Source organism: Condylura cristata, unplaced genomic scaffold (assembly GCF_000260355.1).
Source record: "Condylura cristata isolate star-nosed mole 26May11 unplaced genomic scaffold, ConCri1.0 scaffold00031, whole genome shotgun sequence".
Taxonomy (NCBI): Eukaryota; Metazoa; Chordata; class Mammalia; order Eulipotyphla; family Talpidae; genus Condylura; species Condylura cristata.
In genome coordinates, this window is record NW_004567132.1 from 13,490,067 (window position 1) to 13,507,520 (window position 17,454).

Genomic DNA, 17,454 nt, shown 5'->3' on the forward strand with positions numbered 1-17,454 from the left:
ACCACCCCCGCCCTCCCAGCTCAGCCTTAAGCCCCATTATCTTGTTTTATTTTATTTGTATCTCCACATAAAACCTGGAAACCAACTAACCAAAAGTTGTTTTTTGAAATTTGAAGATGTAAAACTAGGCTTGGAAATAAGTGAAAAGTGCTTATAGAGTCTTTTAATCTTAGGAAATTTGACTTTAGAAATAATACAAAGTACAAGTCATTGATTTTAATTAGGTCATTTTAATAAAGTATATAGGAGTTTATAACTCAAACAAGTATTCATAAAAACTATCAGATACATAAGATAGCTCACACAGAGTGCAATAACAATAAATCCAATAGTCTGCAAATAAGAGGTATAGCAAAAACTGTTAAGATTGACTTTGTCTTTCTCCCTTCCTTTCCACTTCATAGCCCTTGATGTTGCATGCACATATTGCTGCTAAGATCTGATGACCTCAATACTCCTTATAGCTGGATTGACCTCAATCAGTCAACTCAAAATACAGTCAGCAGAGGGAGTTCACCTCTTCTTCATAGCATGAGCATGGTCTTGGCCTTTATTGTAGAGGTTTCTAATCCCCTACAAGTGATGTTAACATTTCCTCTTTCAAGGTAACATCTTGCAGGCCTTGTAGTATTCTAGTCACTACTGTTCTCTCAATACCACAGGAGTCAAGGGTTCAGGACAAGCCCTACTGAGTTTCATTCTTGTGGCTAAGAAGAAACATGCTGACTGGAAATGAGACTAAGGCAATAGCTGCTTTTTCCCACCTTTAATTAGAATAATAGTTCTCAGACTTGGTGGTGAAGGGAACTGAATTCACCCATGCCAAATATCTACTGTCACCTCTTGGTATTCTTTGGATGTCCTTGTAAGGTCTTAACACCACGGTAAAAAGCATAACAGCACACACACACTTTTCATCCAGTCCTCAATATGAGTCTTTGGTAGACTCAGAGAACACACACACACACACACACACACACACACACACACACTTTTCATCCAATCCTCTAATAGGAGTAATAGGAGTCTTTGGTAGACTCAGAGAACACTTGCATTTTTTAGAGTGAATGGGGTACACTGTTCTCACTCCCAAAGCCTCACTTTGACATTGGTAAAAACATTTTCTGTAATTCCTTGCCAAAAGAAATCAAGCAGATCCTTTTAACCTGTATACATGATACTATTAGAGTGTAATGCAGATAACACTGAATTTCAAGAGCAAAACATGTTACTATAAACTTTTAACAGTGTCACACACATTGAAATTGCTGGAAAGTGGCTCAGACTAAAATCTTAGGGAATCACAAATAATGGAATACTGGACTAAGCCACCAGTGTGTTTGTTAACATTTAGACATGTTCAAGCTATCCCACACTCCCTTCATACAACAAACTTGCTTCTGCATTCTAAGGCACTCTGGGCCTTTGTTAGATCAAGGTGGAGAGAAATCTTTGGGCTCTGTCTCCATAAAATAAGGTTAGGCTTCTGCCAACCTTCCTTCATCCTTTAAAAGAAGTATGTGAACCATTTCATTTTTTATTTGAAACTATTCTAGTGTGATGAGATTACCACAGGCTAGGTTGAAATGTAAGAAACTGTTTACAGAACAAGGAAGAAAAGTAAAAATTAACACGGTCAATCCTCTCTCTTTCATCATTCATTTATTGGTGTGGTGATAACAGGGGAATGTCAAGTGAGGAAATGAGTAGGGGATAAAGGAACAGGGAAGTGAACCAGAAAGACTTATGGGGTAGAATAAAAATAGGTAAGGACATTCTGTGTGTTCTGACAGGATCTTGGACACTATGTGTGGGAGATTTGTTTCCTAATAAAGGTCTAGGTGCAAAAGAGGCAGGTAGAACCAGAAGCCAGAGAGCAATGTGCCATCCTGGAAATCAAGACACTATAGACCCACATCTAAGCAGAGGCAGCAGCTTTTTCAGTAACCGAGTAAATTTGTTTTGCAGCAAAAGAACATAAAATTCCCAACCAGAAACCGCTTATTTTCAACCATTTTGAAATCCTTCCTTATGTGAACTTCACAAGTCACACATTTACAAATGTTCTGGTGGTTAAAACAAAAACAACTATTAGTAGTAAAAACTAAAAAGTAAACAACTTCATTTAATTCTTCATGTTCCCTGTTTGACAGGACTGGACGATTAGAATTCAGGGTTGGCTCTGGCGATTATAAGGTATCCCTGCCTCTTTATAAACTGTGGTGTCTTTTTAGCAGCTCTCCTCTGTACCTTTCATCAAAATAATCTAGGTTCCAAATTTATCCATCTGTGTGACCAGCAGCCATCCCAAAGTTGCTTGGTATGTGTTTTCCAACTTTAAGTCCTTATATGTAGCAGAGAATAGTGCCGTTCTTTATTAAAGGGACCAAAGTGGCTCCATTTTAAACTAGTATGAGCCAGATCCTACTCTTAATTTCCTAAAATAAAATTTCCTATTTTATAAACTGTATACATATTATTATGATATATTTTGATTGCTTTTCTATATGGAAGCAAATAAAACATGATTAAATTTTTATTGCCAAATCACTCTAGTTGACTATACTTATTTGAAATAAAACCAAAATCTACTACTTTATAACTTTTCAACCAAAGAGTTGAAAGCACTAATATATAGAATTTTTAAAATGTACTCAATAAATAATGGATCAGTAAGATTCTGGCATTTTTTTTTTAAGTTTAGAAATTTTGGTTATCAGATTAAACTCAGTCTTAACACGGGCATGTAAACACATACACACCCATTTATTTATATACACGGTATTTCAACTCACCAATGAGCGGGCCTAAAATGAAACCATTTATGACTAGATGCCCTGTGTCCTGCCCAGCATGTTTTTCCAAATCAAGTTTTGCTCATTCCATTTTCCAGTCTACTAAGGATTTAAAGCTAAAGAGCTGTAGGTGAGGCTAAGAACAGATACATTAAATACTTTTCACCACACATAAAATAACTTCATTCAATAGAGTCCTTAGTCAACTAACATGGATTCTTTAAGCATTTGTCAGTGCATGTTGTGGTTCAATGCCTTTTGATTACATATATCCTAGTTCACTGTGATTCACTGAAATGAAAGGTCACAGTTCCTGCATCCCTATCAGATGTATAAAACATGTTAATATGGAGTTAACAAATTAAAACAAGCATGCAGACCACTTGTGTTGATAAAACAAGTGATGAGTTACTTTGTTGACTATATATTTTCTTTTTAGTGTTAACCTGTTGAAATATAGTTGTTGGAAACCGTAACTTGCTACTAATTCAAAAGATCCTGAGCATTCCTGAGTCCCTTGAAACTAAAGTTTCCAGATTTTTATATTCAGAATAGCTTCTGGCAGTAACACTGTATCTTTAAATGATGCAGTTTATTTAATGATTTTTTTTCACTATGTGATCCAAACATGGGAACAGAACTCACTAGTTATTAGCTAATGATTAATGTAATCCAATAGTAAAAAACAAAAACAAAAAAACATGTATTACTCATGAAAAACAACATTACAAGTAATTTTCATGTGTTTCTATTAATTTCTCATTCAAATGTACTGGGAGTCTCCACCCATCATGGGTCTCCAGTGAGAATGAGAAATGACTGACTATGAAGTAAAATCATTATGAACTTATTGATTTTATCATGAAAAATAAAATAGCTACTTAAAGAGGGGATGTACTTATAACTGAAGTAAAGACATTCTGCAGGGTTGTTATAGAGTCAATCCAGATTAGGAAAGGTGATGAGAATCACTTTTTAAAATATATTTCTGATCTGGGATGAGAACTGAATATCCCTATCCTCTTAGCTCCTGCCTTTGAGTACTTTGTTAACTACCAAGGGATGAGTTTGGGAAGCAAAGTTCCATATGCAGTAGCCCAAACTCCTCATTCAAGTTGAAAGATGATTTTTTCCATCCATTGTTACACAGCAAACCCAGAAAAGACAACTGGGGGGAAGCAAACTCTTAATACAATTTAACATCTACTAAAATAAAAGACACTGGTTTCTGACATAGTTGAAACATCAGTGGAAAGCCATTGATGAGGAACCTGATCCAGTGCTAACTAGTCACATTTACCTTTTAACCTGGACATTTGAAATACATGCAGGCTAGACTAGAAAATGTCTCAAAAAGCAACTATTTACATCTTTCTGCAAAGATCTCCAAACTTCCAATTTGAAGACTACCACACCTAATCAATTGCATTAGTTTGGCATTCATGCTTGATTCCTGGATTAATTCCCAACAAGTATTTAATCATTCATTTGGTTTGGTAAGCAACTCTCCCAACTTTTCCAGCTAATAAAAATCACGGACATTTGCTACAAGTCAGAGAAAGCTTGAAACACAATACAACAGCTTTTCCCATGAAGCTCAACTTCCTTAGCAGACATCTTCCCATTGAGACATTTCAGTTTAAGGCACTGGTAAGGAAGGGCATGAAAAAAGCTAGGAGTGAGCTATCTCCAGAAATAGGAGATATTAAAATACACAAGTCAGTCACCTATCTGGCCTACTGCATATCTAAAATAGGGTAGAGGATTGAGAGGTTTTCATGGCTAGTGGATTCCCATTCTCCCAAATTTATTTACATGTCTCAGATTTATATTGCTTTAAGAGGCAGTAGAGAAAGATGGCAAGGACCTGGAAACAAACAAATCTATTTTGTGATGAATAACATGATTAATTAATTCTGTAGTGGCAGCGAGAATGCTCAGTCCTAAGGTTTTTGAGTATTTTTAAAAATTACCAAGGCTGTATATTTAGTGGTTGGGACAGTAACAAGATGTTCTTTTTTACTGTTCTAAGGGGAAAAATGTAAAAGGACAATTTTTCATGACTAGATACATGGAATTTATTAATAGCAAACAGAAGATTCTGGAGGGAAAATATTCACTCTGAATCCCCAGTTCCAGCAGGATTTTCCTACACTTTCCAATGACTTCAATTTTGGACAAGAAAAAAACTTAATAAAGAAAGGATTCAAGTCAGCTAGGTCAGGAGGCAAATGCCAGTAAATAAGTGATCATGGAGGTAGGCATGGTGGCACAGGATTTATCTAAAGGTAAAAGGCTCCCTGTATACCCAAGCATGCGTGTACGTACACGTACACACACACGTACACACACACATGTACACACACACACACACACACACACACACACACACACACCCCTGTGCATTCAGACAGATTTCAAAAGCATGGATACGGGGAAGTCTCAACATTATTAGACATGAGCAAATCTCTCATCTGTTTGCATTTCTATGTAGGAAAGAGTCTGACACACACACCTAAAGACACTCATGCACAAGGACCAGCCTGGCTCGCAGAGATACAGGAACAGAACAGAGAATCCTAGAGCTGCTGGTTTTACAGGAATGATTCGTATCTGCAGGTTGACATCTCCTCTTGATGTGCAGGAATTTAATTTTACACTTCTTTCCAGAAATATCCCTTCCCCACCCCCCCTAGAGTATTAAGTCAACTCCTGAAGGACTGTTTCATTTCTCACTGGACATGACACAAAACAGGAACTATAAGAAAAGTAGCAATAAAATGGTAACTTTGGAGTTGGGATGAAATATTCTGGTATTTAAACAGTTTCTGGGGAAAATAAAGGGATCTGGGTTGAGGTGGAGAAGGAAATGACTGAAGGTCCAGAAATCAAAATAAAAGAAGTGAGCATAACTTAAAAAGGTTTCAACTGAGCTTGTAGATGGAGGTTCTGCTCTGACCCATGGAACTAAAATAACATTTTTTTTTTTCTTTTTCTGAGGAAGGCTCAACTGGGAATGGTATGGTGTGTATTACAGTGGGTTAGAGAAAGAGGCCTAAGGCTCAGGTATTGCTCCTAAGGTTTCTGCTTGCCTGATTTTGAAGGAAAGGGTGCTGAAGCAAAAGGATCAGCAGCTGGCAACTCTGTAGTCCTGGAGGAAAGGGATGTGACGGAAACAGAGCCAGCTATAGACTGCTTGTTGGTTTGTGAAACAATTTTGTAGGCAGCAATGGGCTGGGCTTCTGGACTTGGCTCATCTTCTGGGCTATAGTGACGGGAATATTTGGACAAAGACTGGGGGCGGAATGGTTTGCCAGCCATAGGGCCTGACACAGCTTCTTTCTGGGACTGAGGTCCTTTGTTTCTGTCATTCGAGTGGCCTCCAGATTCCAAAGAGGAGCCCCTAGGAGAGATGCTATCAAGAGGGTCTGCTGCTTGTACAGACTGGGAGAGGAGGTTAGATTGTTGGACAAAACCAGGCAGGGAACACTGAGCTCGGACAGAGGTATATATGGCTCTATCAATGCCTGAAAGCAGAGGGATATCATCTGTCTGACTGAAAAGACTGGCCTGTGCAGGTGACTCCTGGGAGGAGCTCTGGGCAACTGTTAACTCCTCCATGCTTTTCTTCTTCGTAAAGGGAGCTCTCAAGAATACATCCGCCTCTTCTGGCTGCGAAGGAGCCACACTGCCCTTGGAGACAAAAGGAGCGTTGGAGAAAATGTCCATGTCATTAGCTGGAATTCTTGAGCTCCTGAAAGGGGCTGTGGCGAAAACATCTGGCTCACCAAGACCAGAAGTGGTTGATTGCGTGAGGTCTTGGAACTGATTCTTTCTTCCACCTTGTACTACCTTTGCTTGGTCAGAAGAGACTTCTGACTGAGAGAATGGAGTGGCTCCTCCCAGCTTCCCCTGGGGAGGCTTGCAGCTCTCATCCTCTTCTTCAGACTCCATTAGGAGCGGTCGAGACCCGCTGCTGTCGAGCATGTCCCCTTCAAGGTCAGTACCTTCCTCTTCACTACTGTGGAAGGAGCTGTTGCTTGAAGGGCCATCTCTGGCTAAATAGTCAGATTCTAAACTGTTCTGAGTTTTCGTGCCAGGCACTCTGGATGGGTCTGGATACAGGGCAAGGCCTTTAATGCCTGTTGATTCTTTAAAGTGCTCTACAGTTATTACAGGACAGGGATTGGGCTCTTTCTGGAGACCTAGAAAAGCACAAAATACAGAATTAATGGATAGGTCAGTTCAGCTCTTTGAACATTTAATGGTCAGCCCGCAGCAGAAACATTGTGGGATCAAATGATAGATGTTGAAAATGGAAAAGGAAAAAACAGAAAAAATAAAAGTCAGGCAAAGAAACTACACACAAACTGGAACACAACCAATCACTGTCTCACATTTTGGAACATGATAGGCACAATATGCAGGAAAGGAAATGAAAATGTTAGGCACACGGACATTCAGCATTAACTACGCGATGCTCCTACTCGCGGGGCCAGGCACTGACACCTGCTCTACCTGGCACTGGCTCATGATGGAATGAAAACAAACCCAGTCACTCATCTCCACATATACCATGACAGTTCTGGATTATGCAGATATACTGTCTGGGAACAAATTCAATTCAGTATCCCACATGTAGACATCTGTTCCACATTGCCTGTATCTGAGGACAGACCTGCCCCCACCCCCATCCAAAAAGGAGCAGAACATCACTGCTTGATAAATGCAAGTTTACTTGATTTAGATCAGAAGCACTGCTCAAAAGAGCACAAGAGTGCCCCAAATACAAATACTGAAGGCACTTTCTAAGGGAAGGAGATATCAAAATTAGTAGATAAATCACCTTCAGCTGGAGTTGTCCTGGAATTTTGTTTTCAGTCTTCTAAGTTAGCAAAAGAACTCTTCTGCTTAAATGAAACCACCATAAGGTTCTTTAAGCAGAAGGAGTAAAAGGCATGGGTAATTACAGGAGTACTTGCAAACTCTAATATACAAAATTATTTCTATCTAGGTAGAGGGGCCTCAGGGTGCTCTGGCTTTTAAAATCAAATAGACAATTATCAGAATGCAAGAGAGCTTACCTTCCAAGAAATATTAGCAGGTTAGAAGTATGTCATTGGGCACATGTTAGCAAGAGGGCAGGAAAAAGGCATATGTAACTAAGCAAGAAGAATCCAGAGACAGGGTGGTTGGGGGGTAAAGATATCATTTCAACATGGGTTTCCCAACCCACCAATTTCAGAACATTAGGTATGAAGATTTGATTCTGTAGATGACTCAGAACCTCTGTACAATGGTAGTTCAATAAACCCCTCCCCAAATTAGCCTCACCCCTCCTGTGCAAACCATTAGCTAGTAGAAACTTCTACTAAAAATTACCCCCTGCTAAATTTTCTACTTGAATGAAAGCACACAGGACACAGCAAAAGTGGCATCAAAATCAGTTTATTGGGAAACCAGTCACTTAGAGACATTACAATGTAAAGAGATGTAGAGAGAGATCTGAACATTTCAGAAGATACTATACAAAAATACTATGTTTCTCTTAATCCTGTAACGTTTTAGCAGTGCTTCTTTTTAAACGGTTGCTTCTTTTTAAACGGTTCTGACCTTAAATATTTGTTTTTAAAAACAAAAACCATGTTCCCCTCCCTCCATTTTTTATTTCCTTTACTAGCAGTCTGAACACATTTGGTGAAATCCATTAGAGTCTAAGTTAATTTTTGTATTGGTGCCCAAAGGTCTTCTGAACAGAATTTGAAGAATATGACTTTTGAGGGAGTTACATTTTCCTTGCATTACAACTTTAGTATGTGTACCTATGGAGAGACTGAAGCATTAGCTAGCTGAGAGGAAATAAATAACACTCTCTCCCTTGCAATATATATGGAAAAGTATATCTAATCTTCCAGGCAGGTATACTGATATTAGATCTATCACAGTGATTCCCAGATGATAGAAATCAAGGAGGAAATTCAAATGAAAAAGGGCAAAGAAGCGTTCCAAAGTATGACTTGCCAAGCAAAGTGGTACAAAAGACCCTCAAGCTCCCAAATCATTTTCTAACACAGTATTAGTTGGACAAGGTTTCACCTGCCAAAACTAAGGCAGGTTATTCTCCAAAACTATTCCAGAAGTTGATGCTATTACCTGGTTCCTTGGGAGAATAAAGGTATCCCTTAGGAAACAAACGGCAAATTTAGTCAAACCAAGGGTCAACTCTGACATCGTACAGATCAGTCCTGAAAATGAACACCAGTTTGACTGGAGTTGATGTTATCTGAGAAATTTAAATTGAATTTAGTCAAATCAATTCAAAGGCTGCCAAAAAGCAGCTACCTATAGAATCAGGGGCACTTTGGATGCGTGCAGTGTTAGATTACATTTTGAGAACTGTAAAGTAGCCAAGTAGGAGGGGTGCCCACATCCAGAGCTGGAAAGGATCGAAGAACATGCTTAACCCATTAAAATTACTTGTTAAATAAGTGGGATCCCGCCAACTTAGAGCATAGACTGTGAGCTTCATAGTGAGTAATGGGAAATCATATTTAAAATTCCAACAACTTTTTAAAATTCACAAATACAGTCACAAAAATTCTATAACACCAAGTTTGAGGGGAAAACTAGTCTCCTGCCCTTTAAAATAAGGCCAGACCTATTTCAGATCTCTCTTTCTGCTTTGCAGGATTAGAAAAGTACATTTAAAGGATTCTCCAAGTCTCTCAACCTTTCCATTCTTTTTAGAGGAGATGCAGTGTGACCGAGGCAGAGAACAACCACCCTTTGCAACTCTCCAAGACTGGCACTCTGGACACCAAAGAAAAGCCGGTGGATGGGGAAGCGCAGACATCCACTTTCCCTCAGGGAATTTTGGTGGCGCGGCACAAGAAACAAAGTAGTCAAGAGAAGGAGAGATTCTAAATAACTGTAAACAGAAGATAGACATTAAATCTTGTTGGCAGTTAGAGGTCTTTTTGGGAATATGAATGTGTGTTTCTTGTAGGGAAAGTGTGTTTTCAGGGTGAACAGTTTTTGCACATGAAGAAAGCCTTGTACTGTCAGGAAAACATGTTTGAAGCATTCTGCCTAGGACCAAAGAAGTGTTTAAACTAATTTAACCGCATGCCATTAGCCCAATTCCTCTAGGAACCAACGGCATACACAGCAGATGCCTGTGACCACAGAGTTCAACAAACTAGCCAGTTGATCCTGAGTGGAGGGTAATGGTTAGGCTCAGGTCCTGGTCTCACAGTTTGCACAAGGGTCTTCCTTGTCATGAAACCTAAGGTAGGGCATTTTGTTCTCATTCCCTCAAACAGGGTCATGTCTTTTTACTTTTTTTGGTTTAGCACATTAAATTAAGCAAGAAGTCGAAACACACTAGCTCTAATATACACCATGTGCCAGCTTAAGATTAAGCACTCTTTCAACATGTCCACTAGGGATAACACTATTTGAGTCTATTTTGAGGCTTCAAATTATGTAGTAAGAGTTTATGTGTGTCAGGGAGTAGAAGTCCCAAGAAACATTTGGTGACTTGGCCAATATCCTTACTGCCTATTAATTTCCAAAGCAACCAAAAGTGTTGAATAATTTGGAATAGTTTCACCATGGAAATTTTATCTGATGGACATTATATCATCAGAGTATGTTCTTAAAAAAAAAAATCCAAAGATTTAAATTTCAAGGTGGACATTCCTTAACGTAATATATCACGATCAACCAAATCTTGCTTTTCCCTACTCTATAAACTGAAACAGCATTTAGAAGGAGTATCAAAGACATGATTTCTATCAAAATGAAAATGAAGACTTAGAAAATGAAGACTGAGAAATCTCCTCATATAGTTAGCAAATAGAAATCTTATATGTGAACTTCAGAAATACCACACAAATTGAAATTAACACTCTTGGAGCCAATTAGGTAATCGAGAAATATACATCAAACTAACATTTTCTATGAGCTTCTGGCTCAGAGAATAAAATTATGCATTTGGTTCTACCAGATGTTATACAGTTTCTGTAAACCCATGCCTGGGGAATAAGTGGTTTGATGGATGCCAACACTGGCTAATGATTCTATGCTACGCAAGCCAATGGGATAATCAAATGAGAGAGATTTCTCCCTGGGCCTAAAACTCCTGTTGCCAACATAAAGTGTTTAATTAAATTGGCCTGGGTACATTAAAGATTAAATTAGAGGATAGTAGCTGTACATCTGAACTCTGTTTTACAGTCTTTCGTATGGTCATATCAAATGCAGACTCACGGGGGTTTTATTCTCTCTGATTGCCAGGCTAAGCCATGGTCACCATGACTCATTAAAATGTCCTCAACATGTTCTTTCACACATACCTGCACTTCCCTGGTGCACAGGTACTTACTGTCACTCAGCAATGTTTTTAAATTCTTTTTGCAAAAGTGGTTTTCAGTAACTTGAGTTATTTAAATTCTGAACATCATGCTCCTGTTTGAACAGACAACAGTCTTTATTCCCCTATATGTTTACATTAGAAATTTGTTTACAGACTTATGTTTTATACAGTGTTTATGTAGCAATCTTCAATTTTCACATTTTTACTGTATAAGATAGCTTCATATACCTCTCTGTCTTTTTGGTGAGTACAGGATACAGACTTGTATTAAATATATATTCATGAGGCCAGGGGTATACAATAGGGTAACGTAGAATATTCACAGGAAAAGAAAAAACTGAGGACATTACATCAAAGTGAGAACCAAGGGAGTGACTTTCATTTCATAGCAACTGCCATGATTTGGTAACCCGGTATAGGTGTGCATTACCCAAAAGACCTCCAGTGCCCATTTTAGTGAAAGGAAAGCCATGAGAAACAAAATAGTATCTGGTTACAGATGATCTTAATGGAGAAGGTCTGGGATTCTCATTCAAGAAACACAAGCATACCCAACTTCAGGAACATTACTATTGTGGGAAAAGAAAAGGCTAACTTTGTGTTGTAAAAGTTCTAGTCTCAGGAAATGAATACAGATAGCCTTGCAACTGCAGTCTAGGCTGTCAGTAAAGATACACTTTTAAATGTCCATATTACAGTCTGTTCTGTCTGTTGGCTTTTTAGTTACTTAATTCTGTATACTTTGAGTAATTCTGTCATTTTTACTCCCAAACTCCAAGTTTGTGGTTTCAGGATCAAGAAAATCTTACAGACGAAGATTTTCCTGGAGATGATAGACAGACCTCATCATGGTGACTTTCTTTTGGTCCAAAGTATCTTTTGTTTTTATAGATTTATTTAGCTGAACTGAGGTCCCTCACATCTTTGCACTGAGGTTAACCCAAAGATCTCTTCTTTCCCACAGTCCTGTTAAAGGCAGAGCAGTCATTGACTTAGGGGAAGTCATGTTGATTTGAATCAAAATGACCAATTATCTTCTAACAGAATAGGAAAAAAGTATTTAAAAAAACTAGTATTTCATTGTGAGAAAAAAAGATATTTTTTTCTTGAATCTTTTCCCCTATAACTTAGCAATCCTGGTCTTATAATTCTAACTTAGGAAGAGTCACCTTTAATAGTGGCACTAAACATGTGACAACATCTTTTGGGGGTATTTTAAAACTCAATTTTTAAACCATACTAAAGACAGAGAAAACCATAGGAGTTTCCATATTTAGAATTTTAAGAAAATTAAGCTATTATCATGTTCATGATTAAGCCCTCTCATGAAATTTTCTGTGGTTTATCCGTTTTGCTATCTTTAATAGTAACCACCTTCATCTTAGGGGGTGGTTTTGCTTTTTGGAAATAATTAAATATAGCCCAGAACCAAGAGTGGGGAAAAAGTAGGTAAAGAATACACTTTTAGATGCTGAAAGCAACGCTAATAAGATAATACAAATGATTTCTTTATATCCTATCTTCCTTAATGTTATTTCTAAGGAGAGGAATTCTGAAAATAAATAATGAAGCATCACTAGAAAAAAATTAGCTTCCTAAGTAAAACCAGATGCCTGTGAAGGGAACAGCATTCAATTAGATATCAAAATTCTGATATGTCTGTTAAAGAAATTACTAACTATAACCATATGTGGAAGAATATGTTTAAACCTTACATCCTCTGTGTTTTGAAATACAAGGGGGGGTTGAATTGGTGATCTAGTTATTTGAATGCTATGTATGTGGGGGGGGAAAAGGGCAATTTGTGTTATTTTCTGGTATAGCTAATACTCGTGCACACTTAGAATTTTAAAAGCAAATCAGAAACATGTGTACAGTAACTGCCTGTATTTAAAACGGTAGAACACTAAATATATATCATCAAAGAATTCCTCAGTATCTGAAGTCTGCTGATGTGGTTTTGTTGAAATAGAGGTGTGTATAATACTAAAAACAAGGAAAATCTATGTCTAGATTTTTCAGTGATGATTTAGACTTTTAGCCAGATAACCAAGAAAAAGTAACTCAGTTTACTCAAAGCCCACTATAATTCTTTAAAATGTAAATGCTGTTACAGTAATGGTAAGAACTATTAGAAAACAACTAAAGAACATCAGGATTATATAAATCCTTCATAGTCCTTCCAAAGTATAATAATATATCCTTAAAACCCTAGAATTCTATAATTTTAAGGGCCATCCAATCCAAACACCTGAATTTTATAAATAAGAAACAGCAGGTCCGAGAAGTGAAGTGATGATTACTGGCTAAGTGATCTTCAGTGCTAAAATCCAGGGTGGCCTGTCTTGCCCATTCCTCTTCTCCCACTACCCTGCTGCAGGTTGAACATCTATAAAATGAAGTGGATGGACTAGAGGACAGTCTTTACAGTCCCTCTTGTAGCTCAACCTACAGCCTTATAAATCTATCAACTATCAACACACTATCCTCATCTTAAGAAAACTCTTTCAGCTCAGGAATGATGTTATAGATTAAGGAAAATGCCTTTAACTCAGTCACTCACATGTAACCCTTAACAGAAAAATACTTTCCCCCTTTAAGAACCTATCCTTAGATAATAAGCTCAAGGTAACTTATGTCATTAACTCTCTCTGGCTTCCTTCATCAAGTCTCTGACCTCTAGTCTGTTCATTTTCATTAAGTCTCTATTGAACTTTATTGAGTCGGATGACCAGATAGTATATCTCAATGTAAATGTGGATAATTATGAAAGGAACAACTTAAAAACACCTAATTTCTGAAATGTATTCTTCATGGTTTTAATTAAATAGAGCAACGAGATATTTCATTATATTTCTAACAATATTATTTAAAAAATCAAACTGGAAAACATAGGCACAAACATTATCTTATTTAAAAATAAATATTTCCTTCATTAGTCTATATATATATTCTATGTCCAGGAAAAAGCATACAAGTCTGATCTTCAGTCAGTTTCCTGTCCATAAAGGGGCAAACCAAATTCCAACTCCACTGCTATCTAATCATAAAGAGCTCTTCTTGGATATCTTTTTATTTTCCTCAGCAGGAAGGTTATACCTCCCACACTTTTGAAAATGATCCATTATCCTAACAGAAGCCTTTACTTAGCTCAACTGGTTTCAGCTAAGCTGAATTTAACATCAGAAGGAAGACTGAAAGATCCAGACTTTTCCTCTGATGCACTTCAAAGGCTGTTCTCACATTGCTGGGGTCAAAGTTTGACCCTCAAAGTGCAGTGCTTTGCAGGTTGTTGTTGCTGTTAAATTCGACCCCCCCCCCCCACACACACCCCAGCCCCTTTAAAGTGCACATGTGAAAAAGAAGAAACAAAAGTACTAGATAGAAAAACAAGCAAGTGGTCTTGGAATTTTATTTGTACAAATCCAATCAACTAAATTTCCCTTTTGACCATGGAAAATGGCACTCAAGGAAGAGAACCACAATGGGCTTCCTCTGTGCCTACCTCTTCAAAAGGATGATTTTATAAAATTGCTTTCCATGTAAGGAAAAAAATACACTTCAGTAAGTAAGCACAAATATAGAGGGTGACCATGAGGCAATTTGTCATGTTAGTGCAGGGTCCTTTATTTATTTTATGAACAATATTCTAAAGTTAGTGGGGAACTACGCTTTGTTTTGTTCTGTTTTCTTAATCTAAAAAGCCAAAGAAAATCAACTGAACATATTTCACTGGCTGCAGCCTTCAATTCAAACATCAGAAAGAAAGAAAAGTAAGTGGTCACGGTCAAATTGTACCTAGCTTGTCAGCATACTTATTTTTGATTACCTGAAAACAAACAACATGCTTCTTCTACAAAGACAGAGGACCTGTTGAAAGCTTATAGCAACACGTATGTCTACTCAAAATGGTTCCATATGTTACACTGTAGGATAGCTGTGTAGTTATACAAGGGAAAGAGATCAAAACCCTGTACAGACAACTGATATCAGACTTGAAACGCCAAGTGGAAACAGAACTATTTAGTGTCTTCATTTATACACAATTTACAATTTTCGATTCAAAATAAAAATCACAAGAAAAATACATCTGTTTCTGCTACAATTCCTTCCCTTCCCCTTTCCACCCTCCCCCCCTCCCATCCCCAGTGAAAAGTCTTCTATTAAAAGGAATCATTTTACCACCATTGTCTTATTTTGGTCTAATTCTGAGACCCCAGCTTGGGATAGTTAACATGAAAAGGAATGGCAATACTTGGGATTTATATAATGTACACATTTTATCCAGGGATCTCAAGTACTTGCAGTCATGTCTCCAGATCTGAGAAATCACGGTTCAATGGAAGCCAGAATGCTGCAGAATGCTGAGCAGGTTGCATGGGGTGTAAAATCCCTTGGCTAAGTCTATGATCAAACAAGGTCAAAGTTGGTTGGCTAGAGCTCGGCTCATTTCTCTTTTCAAACAAATACCATCAGTCAGTTTTATCCTCTCTGAAACCACACACACATCTCCAGGCTACTGCCTAGAGTTAAGACCAACGGAAGAAGCCAAGTCCTTATGACAATGCAACAGGATAAAAAGCAAAAACAGAAACACATTCATCAGCATCTGGCCAAAGGAGACAAGGGCTGGGAGGATTGATCTGGGAAGTCATTCCTAGCAAGAATGAGACAAAGGTGTCAATTCACTAGTTTCAGTTACAGTTAAGCTTTTGGTGGAATTGATTCCAGCAGAGGTAAAGCTCATGGCATCTAGCGCTTGATTTAAGATAATGCTATTGAAGAATGGTAATGAGAAAACACAGCAAACTAACAGGGAAGGACTGGCCAAGGAGTATCTGGAGGGTCAAAGAAATTTTCTTTCCTTATCAATTCTAGAGGAGAAGGCAAAGGAGAGGAGATATGGGCCAGAGGGCCCCTTATTTGCAGATTTTTTTTAAAAATCATTTTTTCTTATAACTCCGTAATGAAATGTATATTACGGTATGAAGGTTACAGAACTGCATCTGCTACTGGGTCACGGCTACAGGTCTATGAGCTGATCCACCAGCAGTAAAGACCTGGCTAGGTTGGGAAGACTGGACTCAGAGCTCCCACTGCTGTTTCTAGAGTGCCCACCTGGAAGTGGAGAGATAGGAATTCAGTACAAAACACAGAGGGTTAAGGTTCAGATGTGCAGAGCAAGCAAAGGAGAAAAAAAAACAAAAACAAAACAAACCCTTAGAGAAGCAACAATTTACATTTGCAAACTCTTTAAATGTTGATGTTTAAATACATCCACCACCTCCCACAAGTTAGGCACTGTATGTACACTATACAAGAGGCAAGACGGCTTGCAAAGAGGAGTATGTTTTGCCTGAGAACTGCTAACTATATGCTAGCTTCCTGACAACACTGAGTAACCTCCCTGATTAGATAAAAATCAGCATTTTTTTTTTCCTTTGGGGAGAAATCAGTAAGACCATTACCATAAAAACATGTTCTAAAATATAAATAGGCAGTCCTATGGCAATTCAGTGTTTTATGGCAATTCAGTGTTTTATGGCAAGTTCAAATGATTTTAAGCCATCAAAGAGAAAAAAAGATGCTTCACCAATGTCCAAAAGATGCAAATGTACTCAAAATACATTAATCTCTTTAGGAAAAGTATTTATTACAGGTTGTTCGAATCATGATTTTAAAAATGTTCAGTGTTGTTTAAAAATTTATGCTTTCAGGTTCAATTGACTGAAAAACCACTATTTTTACTGCATACTTTGTAAAAACCTGCTTGCCGTCAAACTATTAAATACTTTTCTCTAAATAAATACCATATGCAAGTTTTAAGAATCCTATATCAGTATGTCTAGCGATAGCTATCTATCTCTGCTGGTCTAGTCGACAATGGTTGTCATTACCCCCAATTTCTTTCATTAAGTAAGATGCTTCCTCCCCTCCCTTTATAGATTAGTTACATTAACTATTTTGAAGAAGCTGACCAAGCCCTTCTCTTTTCTTCATCCTCTCTTTCTTACCTTGTGGGTTTTTGGTTATCAGTACAGGAATAGGGTCAAACTCATCTTCTGCCACCTTGTCGGAGCCCTCAGGGACATCAAAACCTGAGATGAGATTACTATCTTCTGTAGCTTAACACAGAATGCAAGCATACAAGCAGAAATAACAGAGGCAGAGATTAGCAAATGATAGATTATGTAAGAGACACAAAGATCCCAACTATACAATTACTGATGTTTTTAAAGGTGACAATGCTCTTTTTCTTGAGTTAAAATAAAATAAATAAAA

The 17,454-nt window shown here is 37.8% G+C and overlaps 1 protein-coding gene across 7 annotated transcripts in view; it reads right to left on the minus strand.

The window, feature by feature from the left end:
- Positions 1 to 220: 220 nt before the first annotated feature.
- Positions 221 to 17,454, minus strand: part of AAK1 (AP2 associated kinase 1) — a 158,708-nt gene continuing 141,474 nt past the window's right edge. For 6 of the 7 annotated variants that reach the window (XM_012731498.1, XM_012731502.1, XM_012731501.1 and 3 more), the window contains 2 exons: positions 17,187 to 17,297; positions 221 to 7,000 (listed from right to left, as the gene is read on the minus strand). In XM_012731498.1, the coding sequence (XP_012586952.1) occupies positions 5,871 to 7,000; positions 17,187 to 17,297 (1,241 nt within the window). In that variant the 3' untranslated portion in view covers positions 221 to 5,870. Of the gene's footprint in view, positions 7,001 to 15,326; positions 16,291 to 17,186; positions 17,298 to 17,454 lie in introns of those variants that run through there. The other variant, XM_012731504.1, reaches the window with a different exon arrangement.